The sequence below is a fragment of the Lissotriton helveticus genome, chromosome 6 (genome assembly GCF_964261635.1).
Source record: "Lissotriton helveticus chromosome 6, aLisHel1.1, whole genome shotgun sequence".
NCBI classification, from domain to species: Eukaryota; Metazoa; Chordata; class Amphibia; order Caudata; family Salamandridae; genus Lissotriton; species Lissotriton helveticus.
Window position 1 is genome coordinate 2,067,029,140 of NC_136067.1, and position 24,899 is coordinate 2,067,054,038.

General features: G+C 40.9%; 1 protein-coding gene across 4 annotated transcripts in view; it reads right to left on the reverse strand.

Annotated features, from left to right (window-relative positions):
* Positions 1-702: 702 nt before the first annotated feature.
* LOC144764006 (uncharacterized) overlaps positions 703-24,899 on the reverse strand; it is a 149,331-nt gene continuing 125,134 nt past the window's right edge. For all 4 annotated transcript variants that reach the window (XM_078650133.1, XM_078650132.1, XM_078650131.1 and 1 more), the window contains 3 exons: positions 22,274-22,423; positions 21,042-21,191; positions 703-1,065 (listed from right to left, as the gene is read on the reverse strand). In XM_078650133.1, the coding sequence (XP_078506259.1) occupies positions 1,025-1,065; positions 21,042-21,191; positions 22,274-22,423 (341 nt within the window). In that variant the 3' untranslated portion in view covers positions 703-1,024. The remainder of the gene's footprint in view (positions 1,066-21,041; positions 21,192-22,273; positions 22,424-24,899) is intronic.

Below are 24,899 nucleotides of genomic sequence, written 5' to 3' on the forward strand. Positions count from 1 at the left end.
ACGTTACAGAAATATTCAATATCTCATTTCCTTGATTTACTGCTTAATATGTGGTTAGTTGTAACTTTTTATTGTCCCTTGTAGTAGATTGATGACTCCATTGTACTTGCATCGGGTGTCTCTTGATAGAAGTAGTTTCGGTCATAGACAGAGTCCCCTTTTGACCTTATCTTCTGCATTATTTCATCCTTTTCTTCCCAATAATGCAATCTGGCAGCAACATCTAGGGAAATGAGTGCTGTCAGTGCATCATCGGTGCCACTGTATGATTTATGTCCAACCTAACAAGGTTCAATTTGTTTGGGCCAAAGATATTGGCAAAAATGCTGGCAAAGGTTCATTAGGCATAGATGTTCACTGTTATATTCTCTGTAGATCATGGAGCCCCCAAAATGCTGCTATTATTTCTCTGTAATCTGTTCTAACATTGCTCCAGTTTCTAAAAAAACAACTTCAGCATCACTTCCTTGAAAAATTAGCTTTCCAGCACAGAGCACAGAGAAAAAGAGGCAATCAGAGAGAGTAAGAGATATAGAAAGAAGGACAGCACAAGAGAGAGAATTGCACTTTCAGATTGCAATTTATCATTGTGCTACTCAGGAAAGCACTGCTCTTTTTAAAACAACAAAAAGTAACATGCTGTAGTAGTTTCTTTTTGTTGAAGGAGGTAGCTGTCCATTCTATAACAAAAATACTACAACACATAGCTGTGGCATTTAATGAGAGAATGAATTCTGGGACAGTACTGCTATTTTTTGTAAGGTTTTATGTTGTGATGTTGTTGAGCAGGGCCAGTGAGCAGATGATATTGGCCCAGGACCAAGCTTCAGGAAACATGAAGACAGGAGATAGAACAACGTTCTCCTTCCTGTGATGTACAATCTTGAACAAGTCCTTCTGTGAGTCCTCACTGCCCTTTTCAAATGTAGAGATGTTCCAACATTCACCATCATTATATCATGATGAGTGTGAGCCGCCAGCCAATACTGCTCATCTGAAGGATTCTTTCCAGAAGTTCCAGTGGTCATGGCTTGGTCCCCCGGTCCTCCTCAGGGACTGGAAGCCCTGTAACCATGAAAGAGGAAAGCAGAGTCAATGAGAGAAGATTTACACTCAACACTGAAAATAGATATCAATTTAACTCTGCACGATAATGTACAGTGTATAATATCTTCTGCATATCATGGCATCCCTAATATACAATTGAACATTTCCAAGCACTTTTACAGTCTAATCAGATGGCGCAGTTTCACAGGGTAACCCCCGTGGGTGATCTGGACAGCGCAGTCAACACAGAGTGGTTTTAGTGTGTGGGCTAACCAATCACAACAGGGTCTGCTAACAGATTTGGGAAATGTGTCTTTCACATTAATCCCTTCTTGCAAGTCAATATCTATTGCAGGACGTATGGCATAAGCATTCAATGGCTGGCGGAGTGACAGGTACACATTGAAAGTGTATTAGCACTGTATGTGTAGAGGGTGTCGAACACTTTACAGATTCTGGACAAGAGTAATGCCAATAATTACAGATACAATGGGGCACATGCATCAATGTAGGCTTTTGCGATTTATTAATTGCGATTGTTAAGGAATCGCAAAAGCCTATGCATGTAGAAATCGCAAAAAATATAGCGATTTCTAAACATTCCTTAATTGCGAGTCGCAATTAAGGAATACCTCCCCATTCATTCCCATGGGCCTAGAGGCCCATAGGAATGAATAGGAAGACATTCTCAATTTGCGATTCACAATTAGAGAATCGCAAATTGAGAATGCAATTTCAAGGGTGCCAGGGTGTCAAAAGGACTCCCTGTTGCACCCCTGAAATCTGCATATGAGTACATCTTGCACACACACACACACACACACATGCCCCAAGGGCATGTGTGTGTAAATTGGAACTTTGAAAAATGCACTTTAGTGTATTGTTCAAAGTTTTTGCAAATTACCATGAAGTTTAACTTCACGGTAATTTGCGCCTCCTGTTAGCGAAATAGCAAATTGTTTTACTTTAATGCATTGCATTTCAAGAAACTCTATTTGTGATTCCTTAAATGCAATCGCAATTTGAGTAATTGCAATTTTGCGATTTCTTAAATTGCGTTTTTTGCATTTGGGATGATGCATCTCAAATGCAAAAATACCGGTCGCAAAGGGGCAGATTCTGAGAATCTGCCCGTTTGCGACCAGTTTTTCCTTTGATGCATGTGGGCCAATGTGTCTATATGTCATGTGCGAGACCTTCAACCAGTTCTGTTGTTTTTGTCAACAGTGCTTTGCGTGCCTGGATCCACAGACCCACACATACAGATGTAAAAGTGACAACATCACTTCCCAGATCTTAGTTAAAATGCCAATAGTGGTTAAATGTGTCACACTTCATAGTAGGGGCATAACATGGTATGAATTACTGCACATTTGCTAGATCACTCACTGAAATGTGAAGAGTGCAGAAATGTGCAAGGTTTCTGGGGCAAGTTTAATCAATATTTGATGCAGTGGAATGCAGCAGGACAACTTGCTGCGCTGTATTGCACCAAATGGAGAGGGCAGAAATTCGCCAAATGTACTAAGTATGGTACGTTCCTGTTCTCCGTCTGCGTTGGGCAGGTGCGGCTCCTCAGCTAAGGCGAAGGAGCGTTGCCCCACTACAAAAATTAAATAATAATAATGCCATGTTATTATCATTTTATTTTTCCCTAGCGGCTCTGTAGGTGCAAGGCAGGGGTGCCCACAAAGCAGGGGAGGAGTGGTAGGCACTCTCCAAGTGCGCATGACAGTTTGGTCGCCCGTCTAGAGGTGGCCAAACAGTCATGTGCACATTTGCAAGTTTTCCACTGGCTGCAATTCACAGCCTAGATGGAGAACATCTACAGGCCCCCTGTTCCCATCCGAGCACTGAACCACGGCGCTCAGACTATTCACAACGCTACTGTCAGTAGTGTCATGATCGGCTAGAAGAGTCTGGAAGACAGGGTGCTTGCTGATCCTGCGTCATGGCAAGGAGGACAGAGGAGAGGCAGCTGCTTCTAAGGTAAGTTTAAATGTTCTTTCCTTTTCTTTCCCCCCCGCCCCCACCACCCGCCTAAACACAATCCTTAGGGGCGTTGTCCTTTATTTATTTGTGCTGTAGAATAAAGATAGTTCTCTTTGTTGCCCCTGCTTTGGGCATGAGTACAATTTTGACGCATTACCAGGTTTATGTGTCTTGGTGAATCTGGGTATCCAGCAAAATACATGGTGGGTGCGTGGAAACACTCACTCTCCACCCATGTAAAATATTTAGCGCGCAGGGTAGAGTAATGCAGAGACTATCACTGCCTTGCGTTATTCCACTTTACCAAGCCAAACAAGCTGCGTTTGCAATGCTTGGTAAATATGACTTAAGGATGGTGCTACCCTCAGGCCCATAAAAACCAGCAGGCCCATAAAACACGAATAGGGGAGCATAAAAGCACCATCAAATGTAAGAGGGCTAGCACAAAACTGACAACACATTTCCTAGAAAAGAACCACAAACCTGAGGATATCTTTTGGACAGTAATTGAACATGTGAACAAAGAAGAACACCTCCTCGAGAAGGAACAAAGATGGGTGTTCCGTCTTGACACCAATAACACTGGACTGAACGATGAAATACCATGGGGACAGCTCTAAGAATTTCACCAGTGTCATCCCCACTCAATAAAAGCTGCCATTAATCTGATGCACATTCCGCATATAGAAGCCCAAGTAGATCTGCTTCTGGGTCAGCAAGATTCCATTTATAACGTTTAATAAGTCCTTTCAATGAGGGCACCCCCACTGCTCGCCAATACAGATTGAATGTTTTTTTGCAATCAGTGTAGGGACATCTATTACGAGGAAATCTGGTGCTTTCCCCTGCACCACATGTGCAAATCGAAATAATATGGTCAGTACCTTTTTTTCCCCTTTTTATGGATATTAAATTGTCTTTTGTCACTGACATCCCACGAGACTATAAAGAACTGGATCTTTGATAACATTGAGAAAAACCCGATCAGTATTGCTCACTTTGAGACATATATAAAAAGAGAAAAAAGACTCAGTCCTCCGGGCCCCTTTTTGCCTACCGCCCTTGCCACAGAGGTCGGCCATTTTTGCCGACGCTCTAGTCTCTCAGCTCAACACCGCCTGAACACGCTGACACATCGGCTATCAGCAGTTTTGGCCTTCCGGTTAAAAAGAAGAGGGTTTGTCATCGCCCTCGGAACCCACAGAGCTGCGCTAGGGTAGGATTAATGAGAATTCTCGCCAGCGGTCACGTAAGTCAGACCCATTATCACGGGTCTTTAAATATACGTGATTACCCGCCCCCAATGGGCCGCGCTTGACCACCAGGCAGCCCTAATAACTCCAGCGTTTATTTCCTTACAGTAAACCGCCGATTTGAACCCTAAGACGCAGACTCATGGGGCAAACATCATTTACAACGAGTGTATGTATAAGCTATTTGTGTTTATGTGCTAAACGGGCACCACTAATTTATTGTTCGTTTTCTTCGAAAACGCATGCCGGCTCACCACTGTCGCCTCTCTTAATCTTGCCAGCCGGTACCTAGCTGGGGCGGTTTTCGCCACTCCCAGCTATTTACTATTCAGAAATTGAGGTAGTCTGTGTATGTATGCTTTGTAGGATGTGAACCATTCATATGTGTGAGATAATGGAGGGATATTACGACCTCAGTACAACTAATACTAGGGGTACATGTACCAATAGTCTCCCTACTCATTGATGAAACATGAGGTTAATATGCCCATTCCTATGACTATTATGCCACAATGTGACCCACAAGAATAAGCTAGTCTTGGATCATCATGCGCAAAGCATTATTTCCACTGTGCTTTTGTATGAACTATCAACTGTATTTTTTGTTGCTTTTTTCTCCTCTTTTTCTCTTCACAGGGACCGGAATAGGTCAACCTTTTTTACAAGCTTCACCTGGGGCCCACTCAAGCCCAGAAGCATTTCCTGGTGGCTTATTTTTGCCACCAAGAATAGGACTTTAGGCATACAACAATTTACCTAGAATTGACTATTGTTGGTAGGGATCACCATAGGTCCTGATGAGTAAGCAGAAGGGGTCTGCTTATGAAACATGTCATGTCGACCAGACCAAGTAGTTAACATAATTTGTTCTACTCTCCTCAAACCCCTTTTTACTGTTCCCAGCTAGAGAAGCTAATAAATAATTTTTTCTACTGGCCAGGGAATTTTTAACTTTTTTAGCACTATCACCACAATACAACAGGTCCCCACCTTCACCCATCCCCACCATCACCACACCACACATAGCCTAACGTCACCATTTAAGTGCTCCCGCGTAGTCTGTAGGTCGTAGCACGCCCCGCCCCGTAGAGGGACGGGAAGGCCCCAATGATGTAGCATGACACTATGGTATTCATAGTGTGTGAGGGGTATTTTAAAAGCACATAGTGCTCTCCTTCGACAACCCGCACACTCCGGTACTGTTAGACACAGAAATTTCACCGCAACATAAAAACAAATAAAATTAGTCACTTTTTTGATAGAATCTCTTTGGTTATTCATAACGTACAGGAGGGTGATTCTATCACCACAGCCTCTACCCTTCCCAAATTGTTTTTTGTATCGGCAAACCAACCACGACAGGGTCTGCTAACAGATTTGGGAAATGTGTCCTTCACATTAATCCCTTCTTGCAAGTCAATATCTATTGCAGGACGTACAGCATAAGCATTCAATGTATGGCGGGCATAAGCATTCAATGTCTGGCGGAGTGACAGGTACACATTGAAAGTGTATTAGCACTGTATGTGTAGAGGGTGTTGAACACTTTACAGATTCTAGACCACGGTGATGCCAATATTTACAGATACAATGGAACACATGCATCAATGTAGGCTTTTGAAATTTCTTAATTGCGATTATTAAGGAACCGCAAAAGCCTATGCATGTAGAAATCGCTAAAAATATAGCGATTTCTAAACATTCCTTAATTGCGACTCGTAAATTGAGAGTCGCAATTAAAGAATACCTCCCCATTCATTCCCATGGGCCTAGAGGCCCATAGGAATGAATGGGAAGACATTCTTAATTTGCGATTCTCAATTATGGAATCGCAAATTGAGAATGCAATTTCAAGGCTGCCAGGTTGTCAAAAGGACTTCACGTTGCACCCCTGAAATCTGCATATGACTACATCTTGCGCACACACATGCACCAAGGGCATGTGTGTGTGTAAAATGGAACTTTGAAAAATGCAAATTACCATGAAGTTTAACTTATTGGTAATTTGCGCCTCCAGTTAGCGAAATCGCAAATTGTTTTACTTTAATGCATTGCATTTAAAGAAACTCAATTTGCGTTTCCTCAAATGCAATCGCAATTTAAGTAATCGCAATTTTGAGATTTCTTAAATTGCGATTTTTGCTTTTGGGATGATGCATCCCAAATGCAAAAATACCGGTCGCAAAGGGGCAGATGCTGAGAATCTGCCTGTTTCGGACCGGTTTTTCCTTTGATGCATGTGGGCCAATGTGTCTATATGTCACGTGAGAGACCTTCAACCAGTTCTGTTGCTTTTGTCAACAGTGCTTTGCGCGCCAGGGTCCACAGACCCACACATACAGTTGTAAAAGTGACAACAACACTTTCCAGATCTTAGTTAAAATGCCAATAGTGGTTAAATGTTTCACACTTCATAGTAGGGGCATAACATGGTATGAATTACCGCACATTTGCTAGATCACTCACTGGAATGTGAAGAGTGCAGAAATGTGCAAGGTTTCTGGGGCAAGTTTAATCAATATTTGATGCAGCGCAACGCAGCAAGACAACTTGCTGCGCTGAATTGCACTAAATGGAGAGGGCAAATGTACTAAGGTATGGTACATTCCTGCTCTCCCTCTGCGTTGGGCAGGTGTGGCTCCTCCACTAAGGCGAAGGAGCGTTGCCCCACTACAAAAATTAAATAATAATAATGCCATGTTATTATTATTTCATTTTTCCTTAGCGGCTCTGTAAGTGCAAGGCAGGTCTGCCCACAAAGCAGGGGAGGAGTGGTAGGTACTCTCCAAGTGCGCATGACAGTTTGGTTGCCCGTCTTGAGGTGGCCAAACAGTCATGTGCACATTTGCAAGTTCTCCACTGGCTGCAATTCACAGCCTAGATGGAGAACATCTACAGGCCCCCTGTTCCCATCCGAGCACTGAACCACGGCGCTCAGACTATTCACAACGCTACTGTCAGTAGTGTCATGATTGGCTAGAAGAGTCTGGAAGACAGGGTGCTTGCTGATCCTGCGTCATGGCAAGGAGGACAGAGGAGAGGCAGCTGCTTCTAAGGTAAGTTTAAATGTTCTTTCCTTTTCTTTTTTAACCCCCCCCACCACCCGCCTAACCACAATTCTTAGAGGCGTTGTCCTTTATTTATTTGTGCTGTAGAATAAAGATAGTTCTTGTTGTTGCCCCTGCTTTGGGCATGAGTACAATTTTGACGCATTACCAGGTTTATGTGTCTTGGTGAATCTGGGTATCCAGCAGATTACATGGTGGGTGCGTGGAAACACTCACTCTCCACCCATGTAAAATATTTAGCGCGCAGGGTAGAGTAATGCAGAGACTATCACTGCCTTGCGTTATTCCACTTTACCAAGCCACCCAAGGTGGGTTTGCAATGCTTGGTAAATATGACTTAAGGATGGTGCTACCCTTGTGTCACCCTGCATGACGCAAGGGCAACACAGTCCTTTGATAAATCTTTCCCCAGGTACCTAATAAAGCAACATTGCAAATTGGATGGTTAATTATTTCACAAAGTCCCATAGTGTGGGCTCCTCGGACCCCAACTACATATTTTAGAGCTTTTAGGATTGATTACGATGGTGAACTGTGCAGAGAGGTTATTATCTTCTAACATAATAAAGGGCGTAATTGAAAGTTGGCAGATGCACCGCAGTGAGCCATATTTAGAGATCAGAGACTTCAGGCCTTTGGAGAAGCTGGCGCCAAAAGGCTTCCCTCAAAGCACTGTAGCATTTCAAGAATGTCAAACAATTCTCTTCCCTGGCACCTTGGGTGTTTTCAACCAAGGTTAGGGCCCACTCGGGATCGCCATTGACCATCAGTGTAAGGTGTCGCTGGTGGACCCATGACTGTTCACTCATTCCCGATAGAGTGGTGGATGGAGTATGCGGATCACCTAACTCTAAAGCTGAAGGTCCTGAGCCATTAATCATGCACTAAACCAGTCAGACTGAGCGAAGCACTATACTGGGAGACATAGATAGGAAAAACAAAATGCAAAGACTGTGCTTCAGAGAGTGTACCAGAAGCACAGCAAATACTGTCAATAGAGTGGGCTGAAATAATCCTGGTTAATCTGAAACAAATGCTGCACTGGAACAAAAACAGCATATTATGCATGCATTGGAAAAGTTGTTTCCATTAGAGAGCTGTATAAACATTGATAAAATACTGATTTCCAAAGTCTGCATAACAATAGAAAAACACCAGTAGAACATCACAAAAAAAAGTAAAAAGAAACAAAAAAGAAAGCTCTATGTGCATTGCATCTGAAGAGCAACTAGAGTAAAGGAGACCAAGACCATTCCATTATATCTACCTCCTTGCAACAGTGCACATAGTAAAACTGCCACACATCTGTTGTACACTGGGTTACATTCAACATATATTGTAGGAAAAGTGCTTTAATTTCAGGGGCAATTTTTCAAACTTTACTTTGGGAAGTTCTGAAACATTTCCTGGTTTTCAAAATAAGCTGTCAGCTCCTAGTGGTTAAGGCATCATTAGCAAAGCCCCACACCTTCTTTCTATATGTGGCAATCTTGTGAGGTTGAGGTATGTCACTTGATGCTACCTGTTTTTTTGCACTGAGCTGAATTTTTACCATTCTATGGGAGCAAGGGTAGGACACCATGGGCTGTATCATGATGGGCTTTACTGACGCAACATAGAACTGAATGACTGTTTTAATTACTTTGCAGAGATTTACAAAAAATGTGCACGGGGTTTGCCTAACAAGATTGAAGTAAGCCAGTGCAAACTTTTTTTTTTTTATTTACTTTCCATTGCAAAACTTATTTTATAGAGAGAAGTTGCCTGAACGTAATGAAAAGCAGTGCAAAGGATGATACAGTAGCGTTCCTATTCAACTACCCGTGGATTTTGATGAAAAGGTCTATCTACTAACAATAGTAAACAGAGTTTTGCACCAAAAAATAACACTACTTCAAGGCGGTATACAACGATAACCACAAATCTTTTATCCCGCATACCATGACAACGCAATTACCATTACTCCGCAATGCCATTACAATGCATGGCATTACATTTTATATGCTGTTACCACGCATGCTTTTACAACGAAATATGTTGTAAATGTATGCATGGTAAAAGCGTTTTTAAAAAAAATGTAAGTATAGGGTTTGGGGTTGGGGTGTAGGGGTGTATGTTATGGAAGTTCAGGGGTAATTTTAGAGTTATGTGTATGTTTGGGTTTTGGGGTGCTGGGGTATTTTTAGGGTTTAGGGTGGGTTTAGGTTTTGGGGTGTTGGGGTGTTGGGGTAATTTTAGGGGTCATGGTGGGTTAGGGTTTTGGGGTGTAGGGGGTAATTTTAGTGTTCAGGGTGCGTTTTGGTTTTGGGGTACTGGGGTATTTTTAGGGAGTCAGGGTGGGTTAGGGTTTTTTGGGGCATGGGGGTATTTTTAGGGTTCTGGATGTGTATAAGGTTTTGGGGTGCTGGGGTATTTTTGGGGTTAAGGGTGCATTTAGGTTTTGGGGTGTTGGGGTAATTTTAGGGGTCAAGGTGAGATAGGGTTTTGGGGTGTAGGTGATAATTTTAGGGTTCAGGGTGCGTTTAGGTTGTAGGCAAGTGGGGTATATTTAGGGGTAAGGACAGGTTAGGGTTTTGGGGTGTAAGGGGTATTTTTAGAGTTCAGGATGTATTTAAGGTTTTGGGAGCCCCACAGTTCTACAACACCAAACCACAAAATCACAAATCATATACATTTTGCATACTTTGGGGGATTTTTATCTGTTTCTTGTTACTTGAGGTCCCATGGCCTCGTGGCTGGCACACTATATTTCACACACTGACATTTTGTTTAACGATATGACAGGGACACTAGTAGAACTTTATTGTTTGATTACAAAAAATCATTACAATAGTAAACATTTATCAAAGATTTAAAAAACAAAACAAAAAAACGTGTATCAATATTACTAAAATATTTACACATAGTGCTAGAGACACGCATTTTGTCTTGGAGCTGCATCTTAGCTTTAAAACATTTGTTTAGTTTTTTTCTTTTTTTTTTCCTCTGGGGATCCACCTAAGGATGTCCATTTTGTCCATTCGTATCATCACAGTGGGTTAAAAAGAAAGATTCATCCATAAATTAAAAGAAATAAAGAAAGAACAGCATGCATTCCGATTGTGGAGTAGATTCAGAGCTGGAGTAATTTACTAAGTATAGGTACCATGATTACCTACATACATTTACGGCTTGATCTTGCGGTACCTGTTCATGTCTTTCTCTGGATGCATTGATAACAACATATGATGGGGTAAAAGTTGATGGTATTGTTAATACAGACGTCAGAGCGTTTGGTGCATGGCATAAATATTAGATATTAAAATGACGGATTACATGAGTGTGGCCCGTCTGATTTCTAAACCTGGGATTGCAATAAAACAAGTAAACATTAATGTATTTCTGTGATATCCAAAGAATGGTCCTGAGAGGGGCTGGTCTCAGATCAAGACACTTTCTTAGATGTGGTGGATACACGTACTAATTGTTTGAACTTGCAGAACAAGCCAAGGAGTCGATGGATTGAGTGGTTTGCCTTGTCTAACTGGGCTTAAAAAGCTTTTTGTTTCACTGTTAATGCCAATGTGGCTATTTTGTTGGAAATGTACAACAATGTATTACCTAAAACTGAATACAAATTGTGTGGACCTACAAGCTCAGAGACTGGTACAGCAGCTTAGGGCTTCCTTTACATGGCAACACTTTCTCTCTCTGTATGATTTACAGTACTCTCTGAAGAGGGTGTTTGGGAAATATGTTTTTGAACAAAGCCAGAAGGTCTTCGAATGGTTGCATCAACCATTAGCTCTTCAGTAATGGGTTACAACAGTAACCATGTGGTGGACACTTCCAGCAACATCGATGGCCTTACTACTTTCTCCAACAGAGAAGGGGCTGATATTCTCCATGCAGCAGAGAATAAGAAAAAGATCTTTCTAAAGGTCAACATTCCATTTCTTTCACCTTTTTTTACGTGGTTGCAAAATATGTGTTTATTCAAATTTAGCAAGCAATTTAATATAATCCCTGGGGTTCTTTAAACAGTACACATTTGTTTAAAAGCAGTTTTTCTCTCCTTTGTTTTAAGGTTTTCTCTAAAGACAATTAATGTTTGTGTGGAAAAAACAGAGGCATATAAAATATATGAAAGCTTCTTTCCAAGGGAGTTACAGAAGAGAGCTCCCTCCAGCCAAAGTGTGTTTGTGGCAAAATATATTTGAAATTGAAAAAGGAAAGAACAAAGAACCGCCACTTCAAAATGGAAGTCATTGTTCTTCTCTGGGAAGCTCTTTTTCCTTGGAGAATGGCTGTTGAAGCTACACCACAAAGAATCTTACCTATATTTTCTAATGTGCCTGGAACATAGGAGGTTCTTTTAATGTATTTTCCACACCAGGGTTTACCAGTTTAAATGTCACCCCTTTGGTTTTGTTGGCCCACAATGGTAGGGATTTTGCAATTGCCTATTAATCCCTATTTATGACCCCCCATTGTTACCAAGTATGCTAAAGGAATGCAGAAGATCATCTACAGAGTTATAGTGTCCTTAGACAAAAGGTACTGAGAAGAAAATAAGATAACATGGTGGCAAAAGTATTTTGTGGCTCCGAATAGTTTTACCATCTTCACCAGATATCCAGATCTAGTCTTTTTTTTGTGTTGAAATTTTTTATTAATAAAATTTGATAAAGCGTAAATGTAGATGCATATGCAGAGGAAAAAATGAGACATAGCATAAATGAGGAAATGATTCATTAAATATAACAAAGGAAACATAAACAACAAATCCTCTAGAATTCATAAGGCAAAACTAAGGATAAAAGGGAAGAAAAAGGAGAAGAGAAAAAGAAAGAGAGGAAGAGAAAAAGAAAGAGAAAAAGAAAAGAAAAAGCGAGTCCCAGAGTAACAAAACTAACTGTGAAATGAGATGGAAGCAAGAAGAGTGAGAAGGAACATAGGAGAGAGGAATAAAAGAGAATGAACATGGTGTGAAAAAGGTGGAATTAAGAAGGAATTAAGAAGGAAGAGCAGCCGTAAAAGAAGAAGGAGTAGAAACAGAGTCATTACCCACTGTGGTTTCCAGGAATGGCGTCCAAACTTGAAGAAAAATGGAAGCTTGATCCTGCAAATTATAAATTATACGTTCGTAAGAAGCTGTTTATATCATTGCCACCAACCATTCCTCCTGAGAAGGAGGTAATGAGGACTTCCAATGACGCAATATACAAATTTTTGCCGTGGCTAGGGCAGTATGTAGGAGACGAGTCTGTGGTTTAGTAAATTTTGGAAGGCCACGAAAGTCGTGTAAAATTATATTTGCAGAGGTAAGGGGCAAAGGCAATGACATAGAGGAAGCCAAAGTCTTTCGCACAAAAAGCCAAAATGATCTAGTACGAGGGCATTCACAGATAATGTGCGTTATATCACAACTGGAAGCAAGACATCTCCAGCACAAAGAATGGGAAATTAACTTAGCACGATGTAATTTGACCGGGGACCAGTGCCATTCATGGAGAAATTTAAAAATACAGAATTTAAGGCGAGCTTCTCGAACACCCTTGTGTAATCCTTCCAAAATGAGATCCCACTGAGCATCTCAGTATGTCACAGAAAGGCGAGATTGCCACTTCAATTGAAGAGCTTTTGAAAGCGGTTGCGAAAATAGAGGATGTAAGAAAGTCTTATAAAGGCCAGAGGTGACACCCTTAAAAGTTCCCCATAAATTCAAATAAGATAAAATAGGAGAAGTGGACAGTAGCTCAGGTGGGGAACCCAGACGTTTTGTGAGAGCTTGTTGAAAATGGGAATATTTACAGGATTGTGAGGGCGGAAGATGGAATTCCTCACTGTGTTGGGGAAAGGATTTAAAATTGTCACCATGGAACAGTTGTTCCAGGGAATGAATACCAGCCTCCTGCCACAGAGGCCAGGACACGTACGACCCCGCACTCGAATAGCCGAGTTAGACCATATAGGAGCATTAAAGTGAAGCCCTGAGTTAGACTTAAAGATACGGTGACTTCTTTGCCAAGACTTACACATAGCGGATAATATAGGATTTTTGGGATCAAGAGAACTGGAACCCTTACCATATAAAAGGGATAAACCAGGGCCAGAAGCCAATAAGTGACGTTCAAGTGGAACCCATTGGGGGATGTCTGTAGACTTGGGAAAGATGGAGGGCAAGGGAGTATTGCTCGATAGAGGGAAGACCTAAACCTCCATGCAATTGGTAAGCAATCGGACTGAATGTTGCGAAAGAAGAAAATAATCAAGGCGCGAAAACGTACCGTGAGTAGAAGAAAAAAAAGTGTACTCCTTATCCTGTGGGTGACTTAGTCTCCAATGGTCAACAAGACCAGTGTCAGTAAGGATGTCACAAAAAATGGCTCTGTCCGAAGCGTTGTTAATGTCAATGCAGCCTGTTCTGTCAAGAGCAGGATCCGGTGCCAAATTCCAATCACCGCTGATGAGAAATTGAGAAGCATTTATTTCCGTAAGAAGACGATTAAGTCTAAGAAAAAATTGTTTTTGGAGCCTAGCGGAGCGTATACAGAACCGAGACAAATGAAGGAATTGCCAAGCTTTAGTTTAACAAATACATATCGACCTTCCGGGTCAGACCATGACTTTAGAATTGTGAAAGGAAGTGACTTCCGAAAAAGGATGGCTACTCCGCATTTACGAATAGGATTAGGATTTGTGGGATCAGGTTTAGAGACTGAACTATGTATGACTTTACCAACCCAGTCCCTGCTGAGTTTACTAAACTCAATATCGTCCAAATGAGTCTCCTGTAGGAGAGCAACGTCCACATGTTTAGAATGCAAATAGGAAAGAACTTTCTTGCGTTTTATGTAATGGGTGAGGCCATGAACATTCCAAGAAATTACAGACAACGGATGGGTAGAAGGCATGAGAATAGGATTAAGTAAACAAGAAGTGAGGAAGAGGAGAGATAAAAAGAATAGAAATGCTACTCTGGGGAAAAAAAATAAGTAGGGAAATGAAGAAGGAAAGAAGGAAAAAGAAAAGGAAAAGGAAGAGTAGATAGGAAAGTAGAAGAGAAAAACAACCTGGACTGTAAACTGCGGGTCTGGGTGCACCTAGAGCAACGCCAAGGGAGACCGGGCCCCCTTTGAGCAAAGAATAGTGGGGTTCTAGAGGATAAATGGTAACATGAGATATATAAAGCACAATATACCAAAATAACATCATCAAAATCGGAATCAACTCCTCTTCATCCCCTCCAAGAAACTTTCATCAATAAACCCCCAACCTAAATATTACATGAGAGGAACATGAGGAGAGTAAATAAAAGCAAGGAGGATGAAGCAAAAGGAAGACAAGATATAGAAGAGAAAAGGCAGAAGAAAAATATAGCAATGTATCGCATCAGGACCAGTAAAGTAGAAAGAATTATTATAGGTATGATACAAGAACCAAACAAAAGGAGAGTAATGAAAGCAAGGAGGATGAAATAAAAGAAAACATATTATATAATAGAGGAGGTGTGGAAGATAGAGTGAAATAAATATGAAAGGTAAACGAGAGGATGAGAAATCCACATCAATATAAAGAAGAGTGGAAAGGAAATGGAAAGTATAAATGATAATGCATATTAATAGGAGCAGACTATCCAAAGCGGAAAGTCCAACAAAGAAGATAAAGAATGTCATGTGTAGCAACCAGCACAACATCATAAAGCAAAAAAGAAAAAAATGCATTGGAAAAGGAATCGCCATAGGAGAGGGAACAACTTGGAGAGAAGTCTGCAATCAGCAAAATACTGTGAGGATATCAAATATCCAGAGTAAAAACAAAGAAGAACAAGGAAACATAGGTCACAATACGAAACAGAGAACCAAAGTGATCACACCACAAAAGGAAAACGCAAGAAAATTAGATGAAGAAAAAGACTAAATAAAAACATGATATACCAGAAAAAAGAATATGAAAAATAGAGTGAGGGGAACACGAAAGAGGATGTACAAGGAGGAACCAAACCAACAATATCACATAAAAGGAGGTAGAGAGATAGTAGGTAGAAGGAGAGGAGGAAAAACCCAGAAAGTTATACAATAGAAGAGAAACAAAAGAAAATGACGAAAGATACTCTAAGCAAGGGGAGCAATAAGACACAAAGACATCATACAAAAGCGGGACAGGTAATAAATGTGGGAGAGATAAGATCCGTACAATACATAAGAAGCCAAACTTGACAGTGATTAAAGAACTGCAAATCTGAAAATCCCATACTAGCAGAGAGTAAAGGATAACAATAGAGCATGAAGCAACATATAAGAACAACAACAACACTGCTATATGCCTTCAATCAGCATCAAAAAATTATACCAAGCAGTAAAATCTCAGTGAGCTAAGCGAGCAACAAAAGCATTGTGAACAATAAACACTGCTATAAGCTTATATAATAAGAAAAGGTAATAAAGCATTAAAGCATTAAAAGAATTCAGTCAGCATCAGATGGCGTCTTAAGAGGCGATCTAGACGTGTCTCTTTGTTGCATATTAGTGTGAGAAGAGACAGAGCGTAGAGCCGAATACATGTCATCCTGAGAGCGAGGCAGACGAGTGAGATCTCTGCCACGCTGTCTAGAATCAGGAGAGGTATACAAATGAGATGATGGTAAATTCGCAGATGAGGACTTGGATTGAGAAGATTGGGCATTGGAAGAAGACTGAGTTTCCATATCATCGGACCTGATACCATCCAGAAACTGCTGTAGAAGTGCAGGATCGTAAAAGTCTTTGGACTCTCCATTCCTAGTAATACGGAAACGTGCAGGCTCACATAATCCATATTTGATGTCCATTTGACGTAACTGGGGTCGCATGGAGAGAAACGCCTTCCTCCGTTCATTCATTTCTTTAGAGAAGTCTGCAGCCATGTAGATGGCATGACCCTGAAACAGAAAGGAGCCACGTGTACGAGCCATTGATAGAATCTGTCTAGTTTGCTCATGGCGAAGAAAACAAGCAATGATTGGTCTAGGACTTGCAGAAGATCCAGAACGTGGAGGGCCCAGTCTATGAGCACGTTGGAGTTCAAGAGGAGGAGTAAAAGAAATTCCAGTCAGAGTAGGAAGGGCATCACAAAGAAAGGACTTCATATCTTGCTTGTCAATATTTTTGGGAAAACCAAAAAAACGGATATTGTCTCTACGACTGCGATCTTCCAAATCGATGATCTTACTGTGAAGGAAGAGTAGGTCTTGATCTGAACCTTGAACAGAATCCAGTCGACCCTCTATGTCCATTATTTTAGAATCAATTACATTAATCCTGGTGTGAAAAGTAGTAAGTTCTGCCCTGATAGACTTGGTTTCTGCAGTCAATGAAGTCATAGAAATATCCAGGCCCTCCAGCCGTCAGTTGACCCCAGAAAGTTCCTGTAAAATGCGTTGCATAGTGTCAGACAGGGACTTGTCGCTCTGAGGTAGTGCAGCTTGCGACGAAGGAGGTGACGTAGAGCCATTACCTTTAACTGCCAAAGGAGAGGGTTGTTTTACCACTTCATTGAAAAGTGGTTGTTTAGGCCCACGACCACCATTCCTATTGTTAGACATGTCTAAGTTCCGTTTTAATGGTGGTCTGCAATAGCGAATAGAGGAAATAGTGGAATATGAGGCAATGGTGAAGCAAGGGGTGTGTCAAATAACAAGGAGGTAAGAAATTGTATACAGCAAGAAAATGACCAATACACAACTAGTGCCTGAAATCGGAAAAATTATTACAACATTGCCGCAAAATAGCAAATAGTAAATCACAAAACCAATGAGGTGTTGGAGTAATTAATCTTGCGTACCAAAACTACCTCATAAGCAAAGCATGGAAATACAGTAAATGGGTACGACATTAGAGTAGCAGTGTGATGGTAATACACATTGAGTAACGCGCACTAAATCTGGAGGTAAAGCACTTTCCAAATAAGGACGAAGCATATGAGAAAGGAGAAATATCATACACCCAGGACTATCTCCAAGGAAAACATGAGCTTGTAATATTGATATAGGAGGCAATGCCTATGAGTAAAAGTCTGAAGTTTCTTGAAGGCATAACTGGTAAAGAGATAAAGTAAAAGAACAAACTGAAATATTAAGGATGAAAATAGTGCTTATAATCCTGCCTGCGAAGTTCCAACAACATGAAGCAATAGTGTTCTGTATGTTTGTAATATCAACACACTGAGGTACATAAAGCTGAATTGGAAAAGGCAGAAGAGAAAATCCTGCAGAAAATAGTTCAGCGGGCCTCTAGATGGTGAAGCACGTCGTGTGGAAAGAAGTCTCAAGGGGGTCTTTCACTCTATTGCAAAGAAATCCACTGGAAACACTTTTAAAAGAAGGCGCCGTGTATTAGGAATATACACAATGTTAGGCGCATGAAGTTCTCCGTAGGCTGAGGACCATAACTTTATCGTCTGAAGGGGCGCGGCCTAGATTGTGTTGAAGCCCAGCCCTAAATTTGCAGGGGGCGCGGCTTATCCTGAGGAGAGGCGCGGCGTCACCAGCGTGCAGTTCATGGTGCGCACTTCAGGGCAGTCAGGCTCCGTGAGGACATGCCGGAAGGAAAGAAGAACAGCGTCGCTGAGCCTCGGAAAACCACTGCCGGCTCAGCCAAGTCCCCGCCTGCAAAAGAGCACGAAAAGCAGGATGCCAGCCATCAGGTGAGGGCAGGAAGCTCGTCAGGGGTCCGTCCCTCGGCGAAGCTTCTCTATCAGGCATCCATCTCCCTGCGTGGCCAGACCACGCCCCCCAATCCAACTATTTATTGACAAAAGCTCCTGCGATGAACCTGACAGAAGATCCTCTCCTACCCGACACCCTTCCTCAGCAGTGGTCTCTCCTTTCCTCTCCACTGCGGGGACCCAGATCTAGTCTTAGTCACTTGCCAGTCAGTAGAGATGAAATCCTTGATGTGATCAGTGCTCAACCTATTGGGCATACTCTATAAAAGAATTCCCAATGCATATCAATTAGTTAGATAGATGACAATCTCCTTTGCCATTCAATTTTGTAAAGAACAAGAAACGTTTCACTGTACTTTTGTGGATGGACATCTTGTCCTTGGTTTAATATATAAACCATCTTTAAAGTGCCAAGTCTAAGCCCTGGTATGGTTGGCAAATGGATTTTGCCACTCCTGTCACAATCAAAAAATATCAGTTGAGCAAAATTTCTTCCTGCCATCCACATGGTGGCATGGCTTCAGGTTGCAGTCCAGGTACCTTCATGACGCAGACTTCATATGGTAGTTTTCCAAACCTTGAATCATCAATATGGCCTGTAAAGATATTTGTCTTATGTTTGAACACACAATTGCCCCACTTTTACAGTATAGTTTTGCTATAGACATATTCTCGCAAGATTAGTTAGTTTTCCTCCACTTGTCATGATTTCCAGGTGCCTAGCTCAGATTCAAATATGGAAGGCATTGCTTGGTCTAATTTCCTAATTCAGTATGGCTCAGGCCTTGTTCCAATCTCTCTCTGCAAAACGGCCATACATATTCCTATTTTTCCACCTTCGCCTCCTCTAAGATCCCCACTGCAAGAGTCACCATCCGGTCCTATCTGCTAAGCCACAGCTGATGGCTTCAAAATGTCTGGTATTCTTTGTCACTAATGGGCTTTTTCCCTTCTGCTGCTGGTCTAATGACATCTTCCTGGGCCCAGGTGACATCAAGACTTGACAGGCTTAGAGTTGGTTGATATGTGCCAATGAATCACTATCACTTTTTGGAAAATGTTCCTTCAATTCTGAATTTACTTGCCTCTTAGGCATCCTATGGCAAATCTTTTAGAACTAAGAATGGCTACAGATCCGCTTTTCTGCTGGAACTAAGATTTGCTTTTTGAGGAAAATCTCACAGGGGAACATCCTGTAGTCTGCAAATTGCTGATGGGTACCAGACAGTCAACCCTCTAAACTCCATTGTTCCTCAACATGGGATGTTAAACTAATTCAGCAAATGTTGCAAACATGGTCTGACAATGTCTCCCTATAACTGCAAAACTAACTTCCGTAATCTTCTTGATTTCCTTTTGAGAGAAACTCAAATTATAGTGTTCCAGATGTTTCTACAAGACATTATTCTCCTTTAGAGTTTCTGTTATTAGATTCATGAACATGCCTTCTCTAGTGTTGATTAGCCTTACTTTCCTTCCCATCCAATGTTGACTGCAGTGTGACCTTGATCAATATGAATTAAAGACTACCTATTTAGGAATGTCCTCTTATTAAATGGTTAATCTTCATGAAAAAAACATGCTCCTGTATCTTTTCCTACTTTAGCCTGATGTACTTAGGCTATATATTTGGCTGAAAAGATACAACATTCTTTGGGGCTCTTTCCACTGGAGGAGATTTGGCCGTCAGAGTCTTCTCACCTGAAACAGGGTTCGTGGAAATTCTTGTATCTGCCGATTGGTCTGGAGTATCAGCTTTCAGAGTATTTTTATTGTAAATCAGTGGCTCATGCCTTGTTCTTAGTTGAAAACGGGGTTTATACAAGTATCATATGATCCTCTAATTCTGGGTTAAATTGCAGATTTTAAGGTCTCATATAGAGAAGGAAAGTCTTGATTTTAATAAAAGACACAGAGATCAATGTTTTCTCTCTAATGTTGCCATCTTTTTCTATAATATACATGTTTTTGATTCTTTATTTCAGCTTCAATTGCTACAAGTCATGTTTCTTCCTAAACCTAAACCTGAATGTCAACCGAATGCATGAAGCTCAGGCATCCAGGCTCCTGGATACTCCTGATGAGTCGTCTGGGAATTAAAAAAACAATAGGATTTCTAGTATATGTTGGGTTTCTTTCAATGAGGTTTTATTGTGTCCTCATCAAGAAAAGAGGCTGTTATGCCCTTTATGGACTACACTCATGGCTGATTAATGGCTTAACTTCACCTCAACCAGTTTTTTTGTGAATCACAGCAGCTATAATAAATGTAAAAAGTTAAGGAAACATAATATTTACGTCCATATCTTCATGACTTTCTTTTCACTATTCTACCTAGGAAAATCTGCATTACAGTTATGATCAATAAAATTGTCAATTTTCTAAATCATGGGTTTATGATGTTTATCGTTGTACCCTACTCTTCAGATGTATTAGTTACCCACTATTACAAAACAGTTAGTTATTGTTTTTGACCTCTGATGAACAAGAAATGTAAACTTTCAGTGCTACTGGATTTGTTTGTATTCTCTTGGTGCTTTTTCCCATCAAGCAGCACAGTGGCATTGTTGGTCTCCTTTGCATGTAGGCACAATGTCATCAAAGAGCACATCAGAAACAGAACCTACTACTGCACATACCCAGAAGGAGGTCCAAGTCCCTCCCTGGAAGTTCAGTGGCTGTCTACAACACACAATGGACACAGCACCAGGAAGTGTGGTCGCTTACACACATTGATCGTCTGAATAGCTGTGTGTAATTGATGGTTAACCTGCTAACTGCGTCATTGGTGACAATTTCAAATAGATTCTAAATTCATCATCTGGTATGACAGATGTTGATACATAAAATCTACTACCTGGGGTATGTGTAAAGACGAATATGTATATAAGGTCCCTGGCATAGTTAGCCCAATGTGTTGATGAAATCATGTACATGAAATTGTGAAGTAGTGTACCTGATCCACTGTCTAGCAAACAGTCATTCAACTTCTTACCCACAAAGTTGGATGGTAGATGGCACTCGCGCCCCTTCGGTCCAGCGCAGCATCTTTCATTACCCGGGCAGTCCTTGTCATTATTACATTTGTTGCAGATATCTATGTTTTCAGTAACATTTGTCACCTTTGTGCAATCACCCATTTTTTCTGGAATATAGAAAAGAAAAAGCATTTCAAACATTACAAGCTCTAAATATTCATGTATTCTGGATCCTGATTCAGGATCTTCTGACCAGGTAGACCCCACCCATCACTTGGCCATTCAGCCTGATGACTCACGGTGATCTCCTGCCTGTACTCTGCTCTAATCTAGATTTCATCCACTTGAGAAGAATGCTAGGATTGAGTGTTACGTGGCATTCACAACCACAAGCGTTTTCTATGAAGGTTGATTCCTCTGACACGCATGAAAAAGGACCTGTCATATGTGTGGGCTCGATTCTTTTTTTTTTCTCAACTAGTTCTTTCCGATCAACCATATATGATCTGTTGCCTTTCTAGGTATTTATCATTCCATGCACTTCACCTGCAAAGTTAGCATTCCCTCCAATCAGAAGTATTGTATTACAACAATAGTGTGTACAATGTATCCCAAAAGGTGCAACTAAACAGGAAGAGTTGATATATGTACAAACATTATGTAGTACCAGTAGCTTACTAAGGATACATGCTTGAAAGGAGATAGAGTTATGGCTTACAGATTATACGTCCTTTGGTAAGGGGAAGCCTTTTGAGGGGCAGGAGTCACAGACTCCTCTAGAACAGTGTCCTCTGATGGAACCTTGGGTCTCCATTTAGGAAGAGAAGATGCTGGGGGCTTGACATTTGTAGACTACTCGAAAGACAGGGAGTTGCAGATCTAGCTCCTCACATGAGAAAGGTATGCTCTTTTACTCTGTTGAAGTCAATGGCTGTGATGTTCCCAGAACCCCTTTGTGGCAATGCGTGGCTTGGCTGTCAACCAACGTATCACTAGCAGAGGGCATCAGTTGACCCCTACCATCAGAAAACGTTTTCCGCAATCCAAGGACATGGCAGCACCAAAAGTGCATCTTCTCCTAATGTGACCTTGGTAGTTTCAAATGCTGCACCCTTGGTCAAAGGTATCTCCATGATATATCTGAGAACTCAAAGGTAACAAATAATCACCATGATGTGAGGGAAGCTGATATGCCTAACTGGATGGCTGTGTCTTTAAGAAAAGCTTCTCTACTCTACCGGATATTCACCTTTCAGCGCCTTGACGCAATTCCGCTGGCAGCCCAAAGTGCAGCATTTCTCATCAGCGGCGCAGTTCCAGTCATAGCCACAGGAGGGCGCGTAGATGGCAGGGCAGAGCGGTGATTTTGAAATATATGATGGACAGACCCCTTCATGATCTGCAACAAAATAAATATTCAGTGACCTTGTTTTCATAGCGGTAAGACAGTAAACAATATTCATGGAAAGCCAATTGCAGCATGTTCATGAGTTTGGTGGCCTCCAACTGAAAGCCCCGCCCCGTGCACCGCAGTGTTTCCACGGTCATGGAGTCCCCAGGGCTTCGCTCTGCTCCATGTACACACAGATTAATAATTAATTATGCACAAACACGAAGGATTTTTATAAATCAATGCCAAACAAACAGATCTACTGTTCAGGTGGGGTAGTCGTGGGCAATATACCTGCACTCTCTTTGACTCTTACCTACAATGCTTTTTGTTGTCAACACAAAACAAGCCTGACTGCAACATATTCATAGATAATGCAGGAGAAAGAATCCTCAAGGGCTTTACATAACTAGTCCTAATCTGTGCCCATTGGAACAAGACGCTGAAGGAGCCAAGATCATCATCACATGCACTCGCCCAGCAATGATCTCTGTATTCGGGCTGGTGAGGGCTGGGAAAATCACTCTGAGGGCTGTAACCTGTATTTCTTTATGCTTGCATTACCATACCTATACTTCCATGCATTTGCGTGACCTAGCATTTACTTTGCCCACATTAATAACTCTAAACTTTAGGATAATGCAGTTTACTATATGTTATATTTAATTTTATTATGTTAAATTTCATGACTGATAACACTTATCCTTATTCCGAATTGAATAGAATGCCATATTTCATATAATTCAAAATTATAAGTTTCCTTATTCTAATAAAACTCCTAAAGCTAAATTAAATGAAATTAAATTTAATTAAATTTAATTAAATTATTGTTTTTAATCACAAAGTACTTTTCAACTCCACCTAATAAATTGACAATTAGTAATGTGAGAACAATACAAAAAACCCTAACCCTACAATTTGTTTAATGCAAATAATGTATCTCACATTACAAGCATTCAGGTTGTACTGAAATAATTCTTATCCTAACCCTAAATTATATTAAATTTAAATAATTAAATCCCGCATTCTAGACGTCATGCTAACCCTAACTATTCAGTTAATTAAATTGTGTGTTTACTGTTCTCTGACCGGAATGAGGGTACCGGCACACCCGAGGCATCTCTTTTCTGAAAGGTTCTTGGTAAAAGTGATCTAAGGTCCAATCACTAGCGCTACTCAAGGGTGCGGCATTCCACCTGAGGGGCTGGAGGAACTAGGAAACTACTGGCCAGATGTAGGTAAATTCAATTTAGCGAGTCATTAATAGCAATTTTTACCAAATTGCTATTAAGGACTTGCTAAATTGAATGTATGTAGGAATAGCTAAAATATTAGCAATTCCTTAATAACGAATCACTAATTGAGATTCGTTTATAAGGAATACCTACCCATTCATTCCTATGGGCTAGGAGGCTCATAGGAATGAGTGGCTAGATGTTCACTTTTTGCGATTCAATATAAAAGAATCGCAAATAGCAGGAGCTATTTCAAGGGTGCCAGGGTGTCAAATGGACACCCTGTTGCATCCCTGAAATGTGCATGTGTGCACATGTGGCGTACATACATGACCTAAGGGCATGAATGTGTTCCACATGGCACTTTAAAAAAGCAAAAAAGTGCTTTTTTACAGGACAATGCTAATTACCACCAAATTGAAGTTAGTGTTAGTTAGCGATTCCTTAAGACTAAAGTGCACTTTCTTTTGTGCTGCTTACATTGCATTTAAGTAATCGCAATTACCAATTCCTTAAATGCAAGAGCAAAATAAGGAATTGCAATTTTGTGATTCCTTATTGTGCTAGTACGTTTAAACTCACCTACATTGATCTCGAACGGTATGTGGCCACCTACATCTGGCCCTATGTGTACAATAAGGTTACCCTCCATGAGGGGGATAATTCAGAATAAACACATGTGGCCAATCTCCTGTGACCACACAAACTGAGCTATAGATCATCTTAGAAGGTCCCTCTTGATTGGTCATCATCCTCTGTGGGCCCATCTGTAACTAAGTCCAACTATGGTCCTCAAAAAATCCCTGCCCCTTTTATAGACCCCTTTAAGTGTTTATTGTTAACCTTTGTACTGTGTGAAATCCCTGATTAAGAATCAAAATAAGTGTACTTATTTTCCGATGGCTTTATTAAGGTTTTGCTGCAGAAATATGAGGCATATAAACTGTTTTGAAGACGCTCAACAAAACAATAATTGATACCACACTAAGATATAAATGACTTGTAATCACATACCAAGAAATATAAAATCTTCACCAAAGAGCAACACCGTTATGATGTAGTTTCCTGTGGGGTTCTACCTTTTATGTACACGCACAGTTCATCTTTCAATATAATGGAATGTGACTATGTAGGACGCAAGCCTTATGACATGTTAGGGTGCAGAGGTGGTTTAGTAGCACAGTAAGAAGCTGCTGGTGTCTGGCTTGTCAGGCACAGGATTTCATCTGCTGAATAAAAGTAAAGTCTTC